General features: G+C 47.4%; 1 protein-coding gene across 3 annotated transcripts in view; it reads right to left on the reverse strand.

Annotated features, from left to right (window-relative positions):
• Positions 1–381: 381 nt before the first annotated feature.
• BICDL1 (BICD family like cargo adaptor 1) overlaps positions 382–22,985 on the reverse strand; it is a 52,230-nt gene continuing 29,626 nt past the window's right edge. The window contains exons 3-11 of one of the 3 annotated variants that reach the window (XR_008236595.1): positions 20,019–20,135; positions 17,798–17,944; positions 16,608–16,787; positions 16,079–16,297; positions 15,399–15,542; positions 12,081–12,211; positions 9,314–9,434; positions 8,311–8,419; positions 5,044–5,156 (exon numbers count right to left, since the gene is read on the reverse strand). Coding sequence is in view for 2 of the 3 variants with exons in the window: in XM_052796455.1 (XP_052652415.1) it covers positions 4,956–5,156; positions 9,314–9,434; positions 12,081–12,211; positions 15,399–15,542; positions 16,079–16,297; positions 16,608–16,787; positions 17,798–17,944; positions 20,019–20,135 (1,260 nt within the window). In the remaining variant the exon portion in view is untranslated. Of the gene's footprint in view, positions 5,157–8,310; positions 8,420–9,313; positions 9,435–12,080; positions 12,212–15,398; positions 15,543–16,078; positions 16,298–16,607; positions 16,788–17,797; positions 17,945–20,018; positions 20,136–22,985 lie in introns of all 3 variants that reach the window. The other 2 variants (XM_052796455.1, XM_052796456.1) reach the window with 2 other exon arrangements.

A 22,985-nucleotide genomic window follows, 5' to 3' on the forward strand; every position in this document is an offset into this window, starting at 1 on the left:
GGTCTTTTCTCCTGGGAGGGGGTATTGGGAAAACCATAATTAATGCTTTCAAATGTTTCATTGCCATTCTAGTTTTAAATGTGAATGAAAGAGTAAGCTGGAATGGTAACCTTATTTCTGCGTGAAAGTGAGATGCTTGTGATTTTGCTGTAATCTTTTGTCTTTCTGTTCAACGAAAAGCGTTGAGTGAGCTTTGAAAGTTTCTCCTCAAAGGCAGTAGGGGTCAGACCCTGAGCTGATTAAAAAACATCTGGAGTCTCTCCTTGCTTTCCCAGGAAATGAACGTGTTTCTGTAGAGGAAATACGGCAGCTGTTGCTGTGCTCGTTGCCCTTAGCATTCACTTACCCCTGCCTGCCCTTAACGCACAAGTGGGCTACCGAAGGCAAGTCCTCACTTCTGGAGAAGTGTGATGAAAACTTGCTGTGGGAAGGTGCCTTTTCTTCTGTCTGCTCTGTTCTGGTATGACTATGTAGAGGGGAATCCTGAGGACATGCAGATGGTCTGAACTGCAGCTGCCGCAAGCTGGAGGTGTTTCGTTGTCCATCTGTGTTTTGTGTCTAAACTCGTTAAAGTTTGAATATCCCTCCATATAAAGGCCAGTAAATGATACAAATGGGTGGAAGGTGGAGAATGTTTACATGCTCGTCTTTCTATTTTCCTGTGTGGCAGGAGATGTAAATGCCTCAAATGTTCTTTCTCCAGGACTGTTCTCCTCTGAACACATGCAAGTGCTTTACGTGGCTGAATTTGGGATGATGAAGCACTAAAGATGCTGTTGGGTGTTAAGATGATAGTTCAAAAAGTGAGCTTGTTCTGCAGCTAGGCAAGATAAGCAGTGACTTGAGAGCTGAGACAGTATTGTATAAATGATCTGTTTTATTCTGAAGAGAACTATTTACAAAAGAAGTAGAGCATTGTTTTACTAAAAATATGCCTTTATAGATTTTTATAATATGTATCTTATAAAAACCATACATTTATTTACATTACTGCTACATACAAAAATTACAGCACTGTGGTATATGTACATATCTATAGATACATTCTTTCTGCTTGTCCCTGCTGTGTGCTTTTTCCCCTCTCAATCTAAGGGAATCGTTGCTGCAGCACCCAGACACTTCCTTTCTTGGCTTTTTGGTTAAAACAATCTTGCTTTTTATAGCCGAGTGGGGAGTAGAGAGTTTGCCTGATGTAGAGGCATATCTGGAATTTACCATTCTAAGTAGGACAAGTGCATGCAGCTATCAAGTCCTTGTACATGCAGCACTGCCTGTAACCTCACTTCTTGCTTCTCTGTGCAAAATTATTCTGTTGTCATTAATTGATCTGTTGTTCATCTCAACGGCAAGTTGCTGATCTAAGTTTGTATTAAGATAAAGTGCTAGTGACTTGCCTTTCATTTACACTTACTTGTTTCTTGTTTACAGTTTTTTCCCTTGCAGAGTTGACTAAAGGGAGATTGATCCCTTTTCCCTTAGGCTAGCATAATAAACATTTGCCCAGTCACCTGTTACTTAACTGTGGGAAAGTTCTTTGTAACCTTAATCTCAGCAGGCATCTCTTCTCTGTGCAATATTTGAACAGTTACTGTGCAGCACTACTGTTTTATTTACCATTATCTCAAAAGCAAGGGTGAGTGTTGTATTTAGAGCTGCTGATCCCACTCCCTAAATCTACTTTGGGATCCTGAGTACCTGCTGGATTAATGTGCTTCCTCCATCTCATTCACTGGAGCCAACGTTTCCTTTATGCCATGTGTGTCCTAGAAGTATCAAGTATCACAAGTGGAGTGTCTTCTAACCCAACACTGCAAGGATGATTCCAGGCTCCTGGCCATGACAGGAGGGAGATGAGTGTTTTAATGACAGCTCAAGGTGGAATAGTCAGGACCTTGTTAAAACGCAACATAACAAACGAGAATGTGAAGGACTGCATTGATGAGATTTTTGAAGACAAAACAACAAAACCTAGCTGCTATGTTAAGGCAGTTTCTGTTCCTGTTGAGTAGCAGCTCAGCACAAGGAGGTCTCCTTTGGTGTGTTGTCCAGTTCATTAAACCCAATTCTCTTCTATTTCTGGGTTTAGTAGTGCAACTAAGTCTTTAGGGTTAAGAGGCTAGTTTTAAGAAACCATACCCAACTGGCACCTTAGAACATGCTGACTTTCCTCTTGCCGTCTCTTCCATCACTGTTAATAAATAAATAAAATTGCAATGGGATTAAGGTAGGTTCCTCCTTAAATGAAGAGATGTGCTGTGCATTTCAATTGCCTACCCCTGCAACTGAATGAGTCGCTTCCCTCTCAGCAAACATGGAGCAGAAGGCACCTTTCTTCATCTCATTACTGCATCTTCATTGGATAACTTAAGGCCCTTGCCTTAGGATTGCATACATACATCCACACATCCTCACAGGGGTAGAGTCCCACACAGCTGCTGGGCATGTGGCTTGAAGAGAGCTGTTGGGGCCTGGGAAATGACAACTGACAGCAGAAAAAAGGTCTGTGAGGACAAAGATGTTCACGTAGCTCTCCCACAACAAGCGGAGCATAGTTTTCAAACAGGGTATGAGCCAACTGTTCACATGTATCACTGGCTTCCATGAACCCACGCCTAATTTTGCAGGTATCAAAGTTTATGTTAATGCATATGGGCGTAACTGAGTCCTGACAGCCCGGGATGCTGAGTGTGTGCCTCATGGCTCTGCCCTATTGGGAGTCACAACATAGGTAAGACGGGAGGATGAGGACTTGCCATCCTGAGAGCGCGCTTGGCACTGCACTAAGTCCCTTTCCCTCACTTGCACAAGCGGATACAAGCAGATACTCAACAGTTGAGCATTGCCTAGAAAGGAGAGGCCAAGGTTTGGTTTCCTTCCCTGCCTGTGAGACTCCAGACTCCTTTCCCTGTAAGCATCAAGCTGTATTGGTGGTGCTTTACCTAAGTATTTCCTGGAGCAGGATCTGCAATCCAGGTGTCATTGCTTTCAAGTAAATGGGTTTTACCACTCAGCTTTTTACCACCATTTTCAATCCCAAAGAGTACTTTGCTCCTTGCAACATGGAGCTACTTCAGTGCAAGATGATTTCATACCAGTGTGGTAGTTTCATGCTAACAAGGAAATATGGGAATGCTCAAATCTTTGTAGGCAGAAAGGATATTTGTACTGAGGTATTATGGATGTTCTATCCCATAGATAAGTTAAATAATAATAAAAAAACCCAAGCCACGAACCTCTTACCTGCTTCTTAGAAGGTATTACCTAATTCTAGCAGAAAGCTCGTTACTGTAAATAGTGAACAGAGATAGCAGCTCCCTGTAGGATGGTGTTTTAGCACCTAAGTTGCTGAGCAGGGCAGAGCTGAATGTGTACCTAGCTCCGTCTCCTGTGGGACAGTGTAGGTGGTAGCCTCTTTAAAGCGACAGGGAAACAAATTGGGGCCTGTGGGTATCGTGAGCTGGGAGAATGTGTGAAAATTGCATGACAGCAGCAGGACATCTCTGAACTTAGTCTGGCATTCCTTGCTGCTTTATGATGGTAGACTGTGTTAAAGAGAAGAGCTGTAAGGTGCCCATCCAGTGCGTAGGGAAGGTCCCTACTTAAGAATTGCAGGATTTCCAGCATCACTGTGTGCATATACCAAATAAGCTACATTCCTTCTCCTTGATCAAGTCATGCTTACAGCAAAGCAGGCTCTGATCATCTTCGGTCAAAAGGAGATTTGGCTACTTGCTCGCCAAAGGGCTGAGTAGTAAATGACCTGCAGGCAGGGACAAATACTCATAGTTTTCGTCAGGCCATAGCTAATGTTACTGCGTGGGGCAGAGTAAGCTGCAGAATTTCCAGAGCTTTGTAGACACAAATTGCCTTTGGCTTTAGTGAAGGTAGATGCCTGCGTGCTTTCTGAGGAGCAAGTCTGCCAACCCAGCCTTAAAGACCTACTGACATTATTATGGGTAGGCTTTCAATGAATTATTAGTTAGGCTTTTTGGGGGCCTATCCAGTTAAAATGACAGGTTTCTTACTCTGTTTGGGAGGGGTACCTGGCTTTGGGGAAAGGTGTGTGACGTGCTGAAGCTCCACAACTACCTTTGGCCATTGGAGGGACAGTAGGTGCCCCAGGACTGAACATCCACAACTCTTACCCAGCTTGTAACCTGTTACAGATTGTCAGTCTCTTGGGGAGAAATCCTTAATGTTCCATGTAACTACAGTCTCTGCAGCTCTTCTCTCTGTAACAGGAGGGAGCTAGAGAAGACAGTAACATCAGCAATCTTACATCTGCCCTGATCTGCGAGGAGCCTGGATTCCCAGCGACGGGTAAACAGCTATGCAGAGCTGCAGGGGAGATGGCGCCCAGGCAGGATCTGCAGTGAGGGCTCAACTTCCACCATGGAGAAAGCTACACTTGTCAAAACATGGCAAGGCTGGGGCCAGAGCGACTCCAGTCTCAGTGGGATGGATGAAGGATATCACAGCTGCCAGGACCAGAGGGCGGTGTAAGTGACTCCCCTCTCTTCTCTTGCATTCAGCCTTCTTCTTCCCCCTGTGCTTGCTGTGATGGCAGTTCTCAATCCCCTGCGCTGCTTTGTCTTGGGGCTGCTTACTTCCTTCTCCAGCATGAGAATGCTTTTAAGACAATCAGATTATTCTTCACAGCACAAACTGGACTGTGTCAAAGCGCCTAAAATATACCCTGAAGTTTATCACTTCACTTAAAGAATAGGAAAAGTTTCTTTCTATTAGCATCACATTGTCAATTTGCAAATCTCCAGTTCATGTAAACATTTGGTTCAGACCAGGTGCGGTGTAAATAGTGCAGAGTCTCAAGGGTTAACTCCTTTGCCCCCTTCTTTTTTCTTAGTGGATCAGAGTTGGGTCCATCAGCAAGCTGGGCAGCTGCCCCACTCCCCATCTTGAAGCAGGAATTGTTGGAGAGGTTTCTCTTTTTCAAATTAATTTTTCTTGAAAAAGGAAAAGAGGCGGTTCCCTTCTGCCCCAACGGGCTCGTCCCCCTGCTGCTCCGGCCTGAACACGGGGGAGGGTCTGGCACTCCGCTTTGTGCCATAGCCACTGGAGAAGGAATAAGCAAGCTGGCTCCATTCCTTCGGGTGTTTGTCCATCAGCTGCTGGTCAATGACCCTGTGCATGTCATCCTGCAGCAGAGGGAGAGGAGAGGGTTGTTAGTAGCAGCTGATGCTCAGAGGGAGCTCGCGCAGGGACGCGGCTGAAATGGGTGTGAAACGTGCTGTGATGAGATGGAGAAGGGATGACAAGAGTGGGGATGGGTCTAGCTCCCCACCTGGCAGCAGACTTAGCCTTGCTTGCTGCTGTGAGGCTTTCTAGTGAGCAAGGAAAGTAAATCACACAGTTCTGAGGGGTAAATTGCTCAGGTGGTCTTGCAGAGGAGCATCGCACCTGCTTGGGACTCTGTCACACCCCTAAACTATGTTTCTCTGCTGTCTGCAGCTTGCAGATGTCCCCTTTGGGGGGAGAAATAAATAAAAAAGAACTAACGCAGCTGAAAGCAAATGCCAGAAAAAGTAAGGATGGTCTATGTGCTTGCCATATGGAGCAGGCAGGCATGACAGAGCTGCCTGCACAGTCACTGTTAGTGGGGCTTCCTTGGGGAAGGTGCCACCAGGAGCCGAGGGGCTGGGGCCAGGCGTGGGCCCACCAGATCCCAAGTGGGTTTTGCACCAGACTTACCAAAGAGAACTGCACTCATCCCTTAGACCCGCTTCTTCCTCTAGAGCCAGCAGAGCGGTGGGAGCTCTCTGACAGACAGCTTGGCATGAACAACTGCACGGTGGTTTTTTTAGATGTACCAGAAGCGCTCTGGTTTCATCCATGTTTGTAGCACAGTGAAATTGCTCTACACAAATAATTAGTCAGTCCCATTGCTGCTGACGACGTGCTAATGTGTTCCTTGAAAACCTGGCTATCAATTCTACAATCTTTAAACCTTCAGCTCCATTATTTCTGCTATAATTGCATATTATACTGTAGCTTAGTGAAAACTTGTGTACACAAACTAGCCCCACAGGAGAAATCAACCATTCTCCAGCGGTTTGGTCCCTTATGAGCACTACCTGGTGAGAACAAGGATACCCTGGATGGGCTGTAGTGGTGGAAGTGCAGTTCATTCAGCACCTCGTGCAGGGCAGCCCATGAGGGCAGCACTGAGACAGCAAGGAAGGTGCTGCCCTCGCCCAGCGGGTGCCCCAGCTGCTCTGTAGCTCAATGTGGAATAAAATAACCAACGTGGACTGGAAACATGAACAATGACTAATCTCTTGTTGCAGCATTTTCTGCAGGGAAAAGGATTGATAGCCATGGCCTGGACCATATTTAGTATGGGGACTTTCCCTGGGGGAGCAGGAGGGTGCAGAGCTACGTGGACTGGGGAAACTTTGGATCTTTTTAGAGCAGGACTGGAAAGGGGAAAGGCAGAGGGAGAGTTGAAGAGGTTAAGGTAAACATCAGCATTAAGGTGAAACACGTTTCCAGAGGTGAAGCTGCCACATGAAAACGTATAGCACTTGGATTTTGAAGGCACCTCTTCTAGCAAATGAGGTAGGCACCCAGGCTCCAGCATGGCAGATCTGTGTCCTTGGTTAACCATATAACAAGGGATGAGTATGATTTTTATATATATATACAAAAAAATATTTTATATATATGTAAAAATACAGTATGCACTATTGAGAGTGCACTACGTTTAGGTCCCTGTCTGTCCAATGCGTGAATCAGAGCGCACAGCACTTCGCTGTGGAGATTCAGGGTAGATGTAGGCAGAGAGGCTGGGGCAGAGCTGCGGTCCCTGCCTTGGCACTGGGCAGGGGCACAGGAGTGTCCGGGAACGCGGAGGGAGGACAAACACCAGCAGTACGAGACCTGCCTAGTAAAGCAGTCCCATAAAGCTGGATAACATGGTACTGGTGTGCTCTGGGCATTCTGGGCAGGAGTTTCTGCTCTTTGCAGAAGGGGTGAGGATGAAGGAGGTGCAAATGGCATGTATCCTCTTCACGAGCTGAAGCTTGTCTCCCTTGCATGAGGTAAGGGTTGGAGCTGCACAAGGCAACCTCGGAGGCTGGTGGCTGTGGCCGTGGCTGTGCAGGCTGCAGCTCTCTGCTGGCATTGCAGCATTTTCTAACCTAACGGTGCCCCTGTTGCTATTGCACCGAAGCCACTGGGCTCTCATTTCAGAGAGGCAGCCCTCCACTTCCAAGTTTGCTCCATATTCCTTCCCTACTCCCAGTAACACCCCTCCTGCCCCCAGTCAGATAATGATGAATACCAGTGGGGGTCAGATTAGGCATGGGGGTGAGGTGCACATCCACTCCTGTGCTAGGCTCGGATGTGTGCGATTTTGCTTGTGGCATATTTTATAGACTGTATGATTATGTGTGCTTACAGAAAACTGTAATCTTGTTGATGGTCCTTGGTAAAGTGCAGCCTAGAAGTGAGCAGGAGCAAAATTTTATCAGATTAAAGCCTCCATTTATGCCCAGCTAAAGCAGAGAATCTCACCCCATTTTATCAGAAACATTCAGCTATGCAAAATAGTTTCTGAAATACATAAATCACCTGACTTGTTTTGTGCCTCTGCGGTTGAGCTTCTGTTCTGGGGACACTAGGTCTTGGAAACTATTTTGCTACTGTGTAATAACACTTTAGGTCAGTATGTTGGAGACAACTTTCTGCAGTGCTAGCGAGCCTGATCCTCATCTCAGACAACTGATGGGAGCAGGATTGGGGTTGCTATACTGCTGCGATTGGATGACATACTGTTAAGTGAGAAAGCAAACAAACACCTGCTGTTAAAACCCTAAGCTGGGGATATTCCAGCACTAAATATGAGTGTACTAGTAAGTAGGTCTCAATTTATACCACCCATCCAAACTGAAGCAGAACTTAGATACAGACAGTTCCTATGCAGAGCACTGAATGTCACTTACTGCATAGCGAGGCTGAGAAGTATAATCCCAGTCTGTATTTCAAGAACTTTTCCAGATACTAGATATGCCAAATACAGAGGATTAATGATACGTGCGCCTCAGCCTGGCTTTCCCCGTGGTGACCTGGGGGGTAAAGCCTCACCATGGGGTGTAGGATGCTGCCCCTTTGCCCTGGCCTGGTGCTGGGGTGTGTGGTGTGTGTGTGCAGGATATCAGTGGGTGATGGAGACCCTGCACTGGCCTCTCTTGCCAGATGACAGTGAGGACAGGGACGGATGCAGGTGACAGTGGCAGCAAATGGAGCAGGTGAGGGGATGGCGGGTGCTTGGTGAGGGTGCAGGGAGCTCACCTCAAAGGCAGGAGGGGTGTACGACTAAAGCTGTTGGTACAGGAACTGAGAAAGGCCACTAGATCAGAAACCAAAGGAGCCAGATAGTAAAAAGCCCTGAGGAAGCAAACTGTAAGCAGGAGAAAGAAAAGAAAAAAAAAAGAAAAAGAGAAACGAAAACACAGTGGAGTTGAAACAGGAGCGAGGTTGTACGGGACAGGTTTCTACCGGTCAGGCTGGTTGTTAGTAGAGTTGGGGTCTTGTATGGTCTGCAACACATTACTAGAACTGGCCCAGACCTTTTCTCTTGTATCTGCTTGTTTTCTATTAAAGTAGCTCTCCCTTGGTGCTAGTTTCCAGGAGGAGACAGCTTTGTCTGCTCTCAAAGGCTCTCTGCCTTTATGTGGGTTTTCCCAACTGGCCCCAAGCAGGGCATCTCCAGGGCAGCTGCTGAACTGCTGTGGGTGTGGGTTTTTTTTACTTTGGTGGAGAGCTGGGATTTTAGCTTCTCCATCTTGCCGGATCTTCTGAGTTGGAAACAGTACAGCTGTACCATGAAACAATCACCACAATCTCTCTGCCTCCCACGTTTCTGCTCCGTCACGGAAATGCAAGGACGTGCTGTGCCTGCATGTCCCCAAGGCTGTGCCTGCCCAGGGACATCTCCTGCATGGACACCTACCTTCCCTCCCTGGGTCACAGCAGGTTACTCTGCAAAGTGTATGTTACCCATGCTGCATGGAGCCATGAGATACAGTTTGTTTCTCCATTTTAAATGGGCCTTCCTGTATAATTAATTAACAGTTCACAGCTGAAAGGCTTTGAGCAGGGAAGGGCTGTGTTTCACCCCTCTGAGCACCACTGCATCGCTGGCTTCTGCAGAGCCAAAAGCAAACGCTCCTATCTATGGGTGTTCAGGCTGAGAATGCAGCAAACCCACAGGGAGGGGCAGAAGTCACCCAGAGATGCCTCCTGGGCTGCGTGCCACCCAGACCCTGCCCTGTGGTGACTGGGGGCTGCTCACCTGCCAGGCCTCCAGCTGCTGCGAGAGGTTCACTTTCTGCTGGATGGCATCCAGCAGCTGGCTGTTGAGGGACATCATGTCAATCTTGCACTTGGCCAGCTCCACCTCCACCGCATTCTTCCTGGGGGGAGAGTGAGAAATTGGGGCATGTGACTTTTCTTTTTTTTTTTTCTCCAAAGGAAGTGTTAAACATATCCTTGAGGAGAAGTCAACAATTTATTTCATTGGCAAGTCCCCAAATCCTAAGCTGGTCATCTCCATTGTATTCTGGACAATCTATCCATCTGAAGAATGGGACAGAACTGTAGACATCATTACTATAAAACCAGCAGATTTCTGGTAAGCACACTATGAAGAATACATAAAGATATTCAGATACACTGCTGTGTAAGATAATACAGTGTGCCTGGATAACGTGCAGGATCTGCCATTAAAAATAGAGATCTACAACGAGGTAGAATCTACATGTAAATATTTTTTCCTTTTCTTCTGTTTACTAATGCATAGGAAAGGAAATGGTATGTGCTAAAAACCAAATGATCTGTGCCTGATGACTTGATCAATAAGTTGCAATATAAAACAAACAAAAAAACCCCTCAAAGAGTACAAGTCTGCTTTCAGTTGGGACTTGGATTGAAGGAAGGAAGAAATGAAGGAAGAAAGTTTATCACAGCATATGCTTTTAAAGAATGACAGACTGTTAAAATTGTTTGAATGAAATGTTACACTTTAAGGAAAGCTCCCAGTTTCAATGGGGTTGTGCCAACCCTTGGGAACACCACTGCTGTGTTTTTTTCCAGGCATTTGGTGGCCACTGGGCATGTGATGCCATGGCCAAGGTTGCCCAAAGGGTTCTGAGTGCTCAGTGGCTGAGATGTTCCAGCTGCTATTGGCTAGTGGAAAGAAATTGTCCTCTAGGAAGGAGCAATCTCCTAAGGTGCCCAAGCTGGGAAATGCTGCTCACCATGCTGGGAGCACACAGGTGAGCACAAACTTTAAGTTTTCAATTAACTGCTGTGTGATGGGTAACTGTAACATGACTTGCTGGGAACCATCTTTCCTTGCAAACATTTTCAGGAGAAATAATTGCATCTTATTAACTGTAGCTAATTCATTGCCTCCTAATAGCTCCCTTGTGCTCCCCTGCAGAAAAAGCTATTTAGGAATTTGTGTTTATATTCCAGGTAGCGGTTGCTTAATACCTCCTATTATAGGATCCTATTTTCCTATTGCTTCCCATGTGGCCAAACTTCAGCTTCAAGCTAAAAATTTTCCATGCCAGATGTCTGCCTCAGGCAGTGATTTTATTTCTGTTCAGAGTTAGGGCTTTTTTTTGGGAGGGCTTCAACAAAAGTGATTTAACCCTTGAGGTGCGAGGTGGGAAGCATATCATGAGCCTCCCAGGTGGCTCGCTGCCTGGCAGCAGTCTGCTCAGTCTGTGGAGGGATGCTTTCATTTCTAGCAACAAGATGCTCTTGTCTGCTTTCACTTGCAGCCACTTTCTGCTCATTAATCACCCGCCACTCACCCATGCACACTTGTCACGTCCCCCTTTCTCTGGGCTCCTGCCACTGCAGGACAGTCAGCCGTAAATATTAGTGCTTTGTCCCAGCAGGGTCATTAACCGCCGTGGAGAAGCTGTACCCTTCCACTCCCGGCTGTGGGTTTGAGCACCTTAAATAGCCTTTTGTTGTGAAGCTCCCCATCGCTGCCTGGATATTACCGGGGGATTTATCGCCGCAGCAGCGCGTTGCTATAGCCACAGCAGAACCAGCAACCCACATGCACTGGAAATGTCAGAACCACCTCTCTGCACTTGGCAGTGCAGCTGGGATGCTCCTGATTTTTGCCAACAGATGGAGGTGTTACAGAGGACAGTGATGGGAGTTTGGTAGCCGGCTACCCAGGCGAGAGCAGCATGGATGATCCGGTCACTTAAAAAAAGATGAAGGGATTGTGCATGCTGATTTAGCTCCCCACATCCTCAGAGGTGCAATGCTCTTGTGCTCCTCCTCTTGTGCTCCTTGAGTATTAGGCGTTTCCATAAGGAGATGGACTGGTGGTGTCCTGGCCCATCTGCTTATTGAAGAGATTATCAGATATGTCCTTTCTATGTACAGCACAGTGGGGTGAATGTTTCTGCCCCTCTCCTTCAGGCAAAGAGTGCTCAGGGCACTGTGGCAAGCCCAAGCACAGAGCTGGGGAAGGGGGGTATGGGGTACGGGGTAGCAAAGCTGCACAGGTCTGCAAGGAGGATGGGGAAAATAAAGAGTCAAAACAGTGGGATAATCCTGAAAGGAGAAATAAAGAATTACAGGACTGGAGATGCAAAAAAGACCCTGGAACAAGAAAGGAGAGCGAGTGACCAGAGAAATGGTTTAGGGAAGAAGCCCAAGCAGGGCTGTAATGGGGATGGGCAGGAAAGCAAGGTTGTGTGTCTGGAAGAGCAAAAGTTCAGTTCCCTGAAGTCCTCTCTGCCTTGCTGTGACTCAGACCAGCACTAGGGATGGCAAAAACATGGTTCACAGCATCCTCCTAAATGCCCCCAATCCTGCCATGGGGCAGCTCTGGAAATCGGCATCTCCTGCCCTGCTCCCAAGCTCCTGGCAGCATTTCCCAATGCCAGCAAAGCTAAGACTCACTCCATCACTTTGTAACAGCTACTGAAATTCATGGAGGGTTGGAGAAACCCACCCTGGAGGCATCTTCTGCTAAGGGACTCTGTATCTGCTAACTCAGCCTGGCTTTGGCTGTTCATACCACTTACTTGGCAATGGCCTCATCTCGGTCCCTGACGGCCTGCAGGAGCCGTTCACTTGTCTCCTTGTCTTCAGCAGCACCTCGCAGCCGGTCCCGTTCCTCCTTCAGCGTCGTCATTTCCACACTCAGTAGTGTGACCTGTGGGCAGAGGGAGGGCGTGAAACCCAGGGTTGCTCAGACAAATTCACCACGAGTGGGGGCAAAAAATCCCTACATGGGTCAACCTGGAGGCTGAGCTCCCCTGCTTGTAGAAGAAGCTGTATCTGCTGGGAGGGTGCTGTTAGTGCTGCTGCAACCTCCCCATGAAATGTGCCAGCTTGCCCTGGGATGCTGGCAGTGCTGCTCTGAGCAAGATGGGTCACCAGGATGGCCTCAGTAACATGCAGCAACAGCACTGAAAGCTGTGCAGCTGTGCAGGACAGGACCTGCCTGCAACTTTGCTGTCACTATGGCATCAGCACTGAAATATTGCCCCTCTCCAAGCAGTTTGTCTTGTGCGCATATCCTCTGAGCCTGCCTGTTGTATTCTGATCTTTCCAGGGTTAAATTATTGCAAACATCATTTAGCAGCAAATAGGATTTTTTTGGAGGGGGGCATTATGTCTCTTGAAGTAGTATGAAGCTGAAGACAAAGGATGTGAAAATTCCCTTTCATGCCATGGAAGGTGTTACTGGCACATCTTACAATTTTAATTAGACTTTAAAATATGTGCAGAGTCTTAAATAGTCTGAGAAATGATCTATCGTTTTGGTCCTGTGCAGAGTGAGTTAATAGGGTGTGAAATCATGCAAGGATTGCATTAGCACAGCTTTGCAATATTTCATACACATTTAATTTCTTTGTCTAGGGCACACACATGCTCTGTTACGCTACTCCACTGCCTGGAAACCCTTCCAGCATTTGACCCACCTCCTTTCTCTAAATGCAGCTCAGTAGTGCTTGAATCCTCAAAGAAATCTTTAAATAGAGGGCAGACAGTCAAAAAGGGCTCATCACATCAACAGCGTGGGAGGATCTGCCGCTAGCATGGCATGGCTGGGTCAGGGGGGAGGAGGGTACAAATGCTGTGTGCTGAGCTGCCAGGGAATTGGGGAGCTCTGCCCGAGCTGTGCCCTCCTGCAGCCCAGCACAGGATGCACCTCAGAGCAATGATGTGATGGAGAGCAGTGGTGCGAGCTAATGTGAAAGGTGCTGAGCACTTCTGCTGAAATCCCAGGGACAGCGGATCAAGAGGCCAAAAAACCTGTGTTTGGGGATAGGTTTGGTGTTTTAACTGCTTTTGTCTGTGTTTCAGGTAAGAATGGGATTCCACAGAGGGAGGAAACAGACCAGGCAGGAAGGCGTGAAACTGCTTTCCAGTCTAGACAGAGGCAGGGGTGATTCCTGTCCCACCAGCTCACCTTGCTCTCAGGCAGGAGCACTGACAGGTCCCAAAAGCTGTTTAGGAGGAGTTCCCCTTTTATTGTATCAATACCAGTGACAACACAGAGGGATGCAGAGGCAGCAAAGCACTGCTGCCCCGGGTGGACCAGATTTCCTTGTGCCTTGATTTTCTTTAGTACTGAACTGAAGACAATGTTGCCTCTTCTAAGGGAGATGAGAATGATTATTAACCTTGAGCAAGTGCGAGGCTGGGTTATGGGCAAAAGCTGCGGGAGACATGTATTTGCTGTGTGAGGCTGGAGTGATTCTCCGAGAGCAATGTCTCCTGCATTTGTAGTTATGCCCCATCTTTCTCCATGTAACACAGAGGTGTGAGAAGAAAGTAGAACTGCAGTCTTCCCTTTGCTCCCTAAATATTCAAAGCTTTGGTAGTCAGGGATGCCTAAAAGCAGAGATGGGAGTCCAGACTTGCGATCCAGGGCATGTCCTCTGGTCCTTCCTGGCTGGGGAGTTTGGGAAGACCAGCCACAGCAAAGAATAACCAAGTGCTGCTCCCTCCTGGTGTCTTGTCAAGGCCTTGTGTGCCCAGGAGCAATGGTAAGGAGGTGCTGTGTCCAGACAAGCAGGTTGGTGTACGGATGGTCACTCAAAATCTGTGAATAAGCCTCTAATGGTCTCTGGCAGCACAGGACTATGGTAGCACAGCCAGAGGAGCATCTGGGCTCATGTCTCACTGGGGGCACAAGTATGGACCCCCAAAGGTGTCTCTTGTGGTGGCCACATTGCTGACAGGAGCAGTCCTTGGGGAAGGACAGGTACCAGGGCTTCTCCCTTGCTGCAGTCTGCCTCTTATCAGCTGCTTTGTTAGCAAGTCTGTTTCCCATCCTCATACACATGCAGCCACCACTGCCAGGGGTATTTAATGATGCTTTCACTCTTTTTCACTCTGCCCCATGGTGGGAACTCCCATAGCCCTGCAGAAGGCTGTCAGACCCCAGGTTGTGCTGACTTTCTGAACAGGGATGTGTTTTCTCTTCTCCAAAGGGCAGCGGTAAAAGGGTGATACAGCACTGCTGGCAAGACCAGCCAAGGACATTAATCCCATTCCCTGCTCCAATGCAGTTGGCGCTGCACAAGAAGCTATGCTAAAGGCTGCTTCTGCCTTCTCCCTTCCAGTGTTTGGAGACCTGTCCCATAGAAACAGGGATTGCAGAGCATGTCCTTGAGTGCCTGTCTCCATTTGCTGCTTTTGGGGTAGGACCTCAGACACAGACGATGCTATGTTCAGTGTGGATGCAGTGTGATTCTGTGCTTTGGGAGTGGTGTTGGTTTCGGGCTTGGATCATTCGTTGATGTTGAGATTGTCTTAGCCAGTCCCTGTTGGGCCTGGGATGCTGCCTGGTGCCAGGCTGGCCATGATTAAGACTCTCTAGGTGTGCATTTATGAGGGTGTTGTGGTGCTGCTGTGGAAGGGGAGCGAACCTTGTGCCACGCACAGCAGAGCAGCACTGTTTTGTCCATCCAGTGGTTGCATATACCCTTTACAAGGGCTTAGTGGAAGCAAGATGGGTCAGACTGTGGTTTCCAGTACCCCATATCAAGCAGCCTTGTACTTTGGGGTCTTCTGCTGAGAAGAATTAAAGTGAGACAGGTTAGCTGAAAAGCAGATTGGGGGAAAGATTTAAAGGAAGTTTGGCTGCTTGAGATGATGTCTGGGATGGGCCACAGACGACTTGTCAAAAACTCTGATCCTAAATGCATGAAGCATCTGCGCTGGGTTTAACAGAGTCTCCCTCATCCAACCATAACTGGTTTTGGCCCAAATCCTCCTGGGTTATTGATCATGTTGATCTCTTCTATGGAAGAAGATTCTATGGAAGAGGTCTTGGAGGATGAACACTGGTGTTACAAGACCACATGTAAAGTGCAGGAATTGCTAACCTGGCTGTGCAGTCGCTGCAGCTCCTCCAAACTCTGCCTCAGTTTCCCCCGTTCTCCCTCCATTAATTCCCTCAGGGCTCGTGAATCTTCGCTTGTTCGCCTGATCTGTTCCTCTAAGGTGTCATCGTCACTTCTTCGAGAACTCTGAGAGCGGGAGAGAAATCTCTTGCTCAGATTTCACTTTAAAAAAGGCAATTGCATTAACTTGATACTGATTTGGGATAGGAGGTACTAAGCAAGGAAAAAGCAAGTGTGAATGTGACTTTGGTAGAGTTTCAGTTTTGTTCCCATATACCTCCACAGTGGAAACATGCTCAGCCAAGGGTAGTGCTTCTACACATGGTAAAAAGAGCATGCAGACATGTTCTCACCTTAGCATAAACCACATTTACAGAGACCTACTGACCACTTGGTAACATATGGCTACAGTCTCCATGTTTGTAGACCTTCTGCAGGACTCTCTATTTTTTATTTAACAAATACAACTGCATTTCTATGCTCAGCCTTCTTACCAGCTGCTACAGGTACTGAAACGAGGAGGGTGAGTACTCCCACGCAGGTCTGCAGTTGCAGGTCTCGGAGACTGGGGACTTCAAGATCCAGTGGAAACGTGCAGCAAGCTCTGTTACCTGGGCAAGGGGACATGCACAAGCCAAGGTCTCTCTGTGCCACCAACTTACCGTGGAGTCTGCCCCATCCAGCACATTCTGTATCAATCTTTTCAGCTCACTGAGAGCTGCACGTAGGCTGCCGGCTGGGACATCTTTGGCTGATGAGGTTTCTGAAGACTCATCCATGGAGGAGTCTGTAGAGACTGCTGAGTCTGCGCTGTCATTTCCTCTGAGATGGGAGCAGAGATATCGCACTTGGCAATATGCTTCCCAGAGCTGCAGCCTCAGCTGGAACAAGAGAGCCTGACATTAGCCTGGGTAATCAAGGCCATGGAGATCCTCCTTCCACAGTGAAGTGAGGCGTGTGATTGCCAAACCTCACAAATATTTGTCTAGCTTGCTATGTTGGTTTTGAAATGGATGCAGAGATTTACTTTCATATGGTCGAAAGGGTGTTGATACCAGAGCTGAGACCACAACTCCAGTTTTCTGGCTCTTGGTTCAACTCCAAATCCAGATCAAATGCATTAAACTCCCTCTCCCTCTGGGGCTGGTCACAGAGGTCTATGGGCTTTTCCAGGGGCCAAAGGGCAAATACCTGTTCTCGTTCTTGTTCCAGCTCCTCTGCCTCCATGCTCTGCTCTATCTCAGATAGCAGGGATGTGCTGGTTGTGTTGAAATTTTGGAGACTTCTCTCCTCACTGAGCTCTTCTACCTTCCCTTGCAGCTGCCGGTAGGACAGGCGCACCTCCTGGAGCTCCAGCTGGCTTTGGTGCAGCTTGCAAAGAAAATCAAGGAATTTGTCAAGGAAGCAGGAAAAAAAAATATTAGTGGAGGTGATATGGACTGGATGAATCTCTTGTTTTGTGAAGGAGCTGAGAGGGAGGAATAAGTGTCACGAAAGAGGGTTTCCAGCCAGGAGGAAAGAACTCTTGGCTGGTATTGCTATTTATTGGAGCTTAATAATCTCCAAATGTCATTAGACACTGTTTAGACTCCAGAATATCCTGAAAGATAAAAATAGCAGGTTAATCAGCACTAAAATGAGGAACATTGTAAAGAAGTTGGGACGCAGGTAAAAAATTTGCTGAAAACAACACAGCAGGAAGTGAATCCAAAAAGAAAAGTATTATAGACATGTTTTTACAAAATCTATACACATATATAAATACAAATATATACAAAAAAAAGGGAAAAAAAGATTCAGGGCTGTTTTGGAGAGCTGGGGTTCAAGTGGTTGTCAACCCACAGAAGAAAAATGGAAAAATCTTGCTCTCTACTAAGATGCCTGAAGCCACATAGGTGCCAGCTTGTTCCCTGGGGAGTGATGTTTGGTGACACATGGCTGCAAACACCATGGGGCTTGCTGGGAAACCACCTGAGCAGTGAGAGCTATGGGGCCAGGTACTGCCCTTTGGAACAGTGGGGTCTAAAGAAGCCCCTTCTGAAGCCAATTCTACTATTAAAAAGTTAACTAAAATGAACTGCAACCGGACTTCTCTGCTGCTTTTTACATTTACCTAATTTCCCCAGCACCCTGTCCCACTCCCTTGCTCAGATCTCCCTCCCAAGCTGCTCTTTGCTGTCAAGAAGCCCCACTGTGGCTCCTGTTACCTGTCCCTATGAGGAACACCCAGGACCTTGCTTGCTGCCATGCTTACATGAGCTGTTTTATTCTTCCAGTTGTTTTGTCTCCCAGCTCCTGATTACCTTGCTGGTCATTTTACCCCAAACCATGTCTTTTACTCCATTTGCCCCCTCTTCCCTGTCCCATCGCTGCCTCCTCACCTGCAGGTCCTTGTCATGGCTTTGTCTCTCCAAGATGAGGACTCGGTCCTGCAGCTCCTCCACGGTTCCCTGGAGCAGGTCGTTCTCCTCCATCATGGCACTAAGGCGATGCTCTAGCTCCCGCTTCCTGTCTGTCAGCATCTTGATCTGTGGAGGAAAAAGAGGTGGTGTTGGACCCTGCACTTCCCAGGGAGCAGAGAGGGGGGAAATCACATTCCCAAGAGAGAAATGAAACAGCAAAAAGCAAAAGTATGAACATACATATTCTGTACCTGTATGAGAGAAACTGTATGTCTGTGTGTGGTTTAAAGCTTAGGAAGGTTCTGAAAGGAAACTCTTCCTTCCCAAGGCTGCAGGGGCACCTCCAAAGGGGCTGGGTGTGCATTGGCAGGAGGCCAGGGAGCAGGCAGAAATGTCCAAACGGATTAAGCAGAGACGAGCCCTGCCCACCCCTTGTACATTAAAATTTGCAAGACTGGGAAAAACTAGTTACTTTTCCTGGCTGGTCCCCGACTAAGCATTGTGGCATTTTCTCCTGTATGGGTGCTGGAGACCACAGGGTGAGCCTGCGGGATCCTGCTCCCTGCAGGGCTGTGCCACAGCACTGCCCATACGCTTTTCTTAATTGCTGCATGTTCGCCAGGTCCTCACCAGGGATTTTTCTGTCTTTTTACTTGTGGAGACTCCTTTCTGTGCCATGCTTATTTTTAGTCTCCCAGTGATCGGTTGTCTTTAAAATTGGTTCATTTCTTTTAATTGTCAAGGGCAGCGATTTCAGGTGAAGAGGGACAATGTGCCAAGCAAAACCTCTGTGATTCTGTTAGCTGGGAACAGTGCACAGGATGAATCAGCACTAGCCAAGGTCACTTTTTGTTTAACCAAGAAAAAGGAGCCTTTTCCCAGATTAGTACACACAGGACCTCTGGGGACTGGCTATGCCATTTACCAGTCCAGTATAACCTCAAATATTCCCTATGGCCTCCTTGCAATTCATGGACCATAGACAAATTCAGCAACTTCCCACTGCTTTCTTGGCCTCTTTGGGACTTCGTCTCTTTGCCACTTTCCAGGTTGCTACAAAGATTTGGCTGCATGAAGGAATATTAGCAAAGTGTGTGGAGTTGCTATTTCTGCAGGGTAAAGGCTGCTGTAGGTATTAGAAAGCTGCTTTTAGGTGACTAATGGTTTCTGAGATGTCTCTTCCCACCACCATCATGGTTTGCGTGGGTTGGAGAAAAGGGATGCAAGAAAAATGAGAGGTATAATACAGAAATTGTATTAAGAGTTCATATTTGGTATCCAAACCAGTAACGAGCACCCTGTGAATGACTGTGTAACAGAAAAAACATTGCTCTGCCGTGGGCCCTGGGCCATAGGAAGGGCACAGGGGGAAAGGGATTTGGAAAGCAAGAGACAGGAAGGAGGCGAAAAGGCAAGGTGAGGCATGCACAGTGACAGGCATGCATAATGACAGCAATGCACGCGCGGGCAAACCCTTTCTGAGCCTCTATACTTACTTCAAGGACCTGCTGCTCCACACCAAGGGAAGGGGAAGAAAAGGCGAGGGACCAGCAGGGAGCAGGTGGGAGCGGGAGAAAAGAAGAAATTGAGAGATTTTAGGAAAAGCTCTTCCAGACGGCTTATAAATAAAAAAAGCAGTGGGGTAGTAGAGTTGGACATCTTCTACCCCTCTGGTTCCTGCCTACATGGTCTCCAGTGACCCCCATCAGGAAAGGCAAGAGGAAGGAAGGTAATATCATTCCTGCTAATGTACCAGAGCTAAAACAGGCAGGGGCTCCTTGCTTTCCCACGTGCATGGCTCAGAGGCAGGAGAGGATTGCTGCTTTCTTTGCAAGCATGAGAAACAGAAAAAAAAACCTTGCAGACCTTCCCACCATGCCCAAGAGTTTAATCTGTACTGGGCAGCAGCCCTGCAAGAGCACAGCTATGGTTTAGCTCCTGGAAGATCCATCTCATCTGTTCATTTTGCAGGCATGCCTGTGGCTGAGGCAGCAGTGGAAGCTGGCCTGTGCCACCCCAGCCAGCCCTGGGTTGCAGCAAAAATCCTCACTGGGGGAGTCCTTTGCCCCACAACTACCATCCTTCTCTTTGTTTGCTCCAAGCAGCAGATTTTGTTTACCCAGTTCGAGGGGTTGACTATGCAAGTTAAAATAGCCCTGGCTGCCTTTTGAAGGTGTAAGGCCGAGCATGGGTGACTTACCTCTGCCTGGAGGCTCTCGAGCCGCACGATGTGTTGGCTGCTGGAGGAGTTCTTCTCCCGAAAGTCCTCCCGGAGGGTGTGGACCTGTAGGGAGAGCTGTCGCTCCACCTCCGACGCCTGCAAGGAGACACCAGCTGGTGTTACCCCAGGGGGTGGTCCCATAGACAGAAAGCAGTTATCTCCTCCTGCCCATGGGAAGATCTGCCCTGACATGACTTCTGCACAAGCCCTAGTTTTGGCAGAAACTCTGAAGCCTGCACAGTTTGGGTGAGGGAAAATCTCGTCCTGGACAGACGTTGAGGACAACAGCCATTTAGACCATGCTGATTTTTCCCTTGGGGCAGCCAAGGGACACAGCCCATAACTTTCTTCCATTGCAAAATAGCATGATGACTGCTGTGTCCTACAGGAAATTCAGTTTTCCTCAAAAATAGTAGCCTAGTTGGGGTTGAGGAGGAGACCAGGCCACTCACAAAGGTGACGGGAGCCAATCTCCATAGCCCCCAGGAAACACTACTATTAGATTTATACTTTCTAAACCTCTGAACATCTTTGGCACAGCTTTAAAATAACAAGTGCTCTTTGCCTCTGATTTCTGGCTCCTGTCAGGGCCAGACGGAGAAGCATCCGCTCCACATGACTGTCGGTGCAGGATCGCTGGGCTTGGCCCTCTTTCCCATTTTGAAGGAGGGATGTCCCATTTATGCGGGGTGGTTTGAGGACAGAGGAAAGGCTATTCCTACCTGCAGGATCCAGGCTGCAGTCAGCCCACATAAATGACAGCTTAGACATGTTAACTACTCTCCAGACAGCTTTATGGCTGATTTTTACGTGGTGAACACACTTGTTTAGGCTTGTAAGAGAACATAAGGTTTTTATGACAAATCCCTAATGAGACAGCACAAATGGATGGTTTTCTATTTAATTAGCCTCCATCAGGTTCCATTACACTCAGGCACAGACCTCCCTCTCCGGCAGACTAGCTGGAAGTGAATTGATCCCCCTCAAGAGACAGCATTGCCATCCCGCTCGGGGCACGGAGCTGTATGTCCAAGAGCAAATGCCATCAGCGGCCACAATGCCTTAGACAGGGATGTGAGTCAGGAGGGAGGGATGGGGGAAGAGGAGAAAACCCACATTGGGGTCAGCAGCTGTGGGCAGGTTTGGGAGTGCATCCTTATGTCTGGCAAATGTGGGTCAGTGATGCCGTGAAAAGCATCAGGATCTAACCCAGGGTGCTCTGGCTGACAGGGAGCCCAAGGCAGCAGCTACACCAAAGGGCGCAATGACTTTGCTCTAGCAGCTTGTGACTTGAGGAATGAGTGTACAGACCCAGCCTGAGCTGCCCACAAAGGCAACACTACCCCCTTTTAAAACTGGTCCCTTATTTTGCACAGTCTGCAGCAAAATAATCCAGATCAGAAGCAAGAGGTAAAAGGCTGTTCCAGCTCCATCAAGTGGAGGAGACTGTGGTTGCCCCAACACTGCTTGCTTGCAGGAGCAGCAAAAGACAGAAGCACAGCCACTGAAATCAGCCAGGCTCTGACCACTGGCTTCTGGAATGAGAAATGGTTTCCAACAATAAGAAACAATCTTGTCTACCAGTTGGTTTTTAGTTCCCTTCTTATCCTGGATTAACATAACTGGTCTTTTCCCCTTCTTTAAAGCCTCACATCAGAGGCCTTTGCATATTGCCCTCACCTCGTTTATTTAATAAAGCTTCCTTGCACAGGCAGAGTACACAAAATGTAATGATAGCACAGCACTATAGGAAGGGGTTGGTTATTTTTCTTCCCTTAAGCAGCTATAGATTTCAAAGCATCCTGAGCAGCTATTAATTGGTGACACTAAAGAAGATAGATGGATTGTGCTTTTTTTGAATGATTCACTTGCTTTTGTAAAGACTGCTGAAACATCTTCATGCTGAAATACTCCGCAGGAGCTATCAAGGATGAAAAAGCACCAGATGAAAAGCACCAAAGGATTTTGCCTGCAAAATGCTGACCGCACTCCCAAGGAGCACAGGTGGTACGAGATGAAATGGCACACCAGTATTTGATGGTTAACTGTATAACATAATTTATATGCTAGAATAGTTCCATGTACAGACAGTGTAAATGTACAATATAGCAGTAAGAAACAAAGGAGTGTTAATGGCATTGTAAAAATCCCTGGTAAGACAATATATAGCTGCTGTTGGTAGTTCTGGTCCCCATGCTCAGATTGGAGCAGGTGAAGGGATGGGCTGCAAGGGTGATCCAGATCGTGGAAAGTCTGTAATATGAAAGGAGACTAAAAAAGGATGGCTTGTTTTATCTCATGCAATGAATGCTGAGAGAGGACTCCCTATAAATACATCATGGATAAGCACACAGAAGGGAAAAGAGCTATTTAAGCAGAAGCACAATTTTGGCAGAAAAAATGATGTGAATAAACTGGATAAGAGTATATTAAGGCTGGGAATAGGAAGATTGCTACATTTCCAAGGAGCTGCAGTAGGATTCCTCCTCCTGCATCATTACAGTAGGAGAAATGGTGGCAAAAATTAATTTTGTGATGGAGCTAGATCACTTTATCATGCAGTTTCTTTCAAAGGGCTCCCTAAGACAGAAGGGAAATGAATTGACCTCAAAGGTCCTTTCCGGTACTAGACTGCTTGCAGGACTGTAAGGTTTGTATTTACCAGCTTTAAATCATCATCTGCAATTTATCTACTTGCTGCTCAGCTTACAGGCTCACACATCTTATTCCTGCAGTTATAGCCCACATGGAGGGAAGAAAGGACTCACTTATTGTTAGCATTTAGGGCCCTAATGCAGACAGGATGTTACAGTGTCACCTCAGTGTACACCATTCACATCCTATCTATCTGATGCAGTAGAGAAAAGTAAAAATAATACTTTCTTTAGCCTCACACAGTGCAGAATACTCTCTCTGACCAGCCGTTTAACAGAAGTAAACGGAAGT

The sequence above is a fragment of the Harpia harpyja genome, chromosome 9, assembly GCF_026419915.1.
Source record: "Harpia harpyja isolate bHarHar1 chromosome 9, bHarHar1 primary haplotype, whole genome shotgun sequence".
Classification (NCBI taxonomy): Eukaryota; Metazoa; Chordata; class Aves; order Accipitriformes; family Accipitridae; genus Harpia; species Harpia harpyja.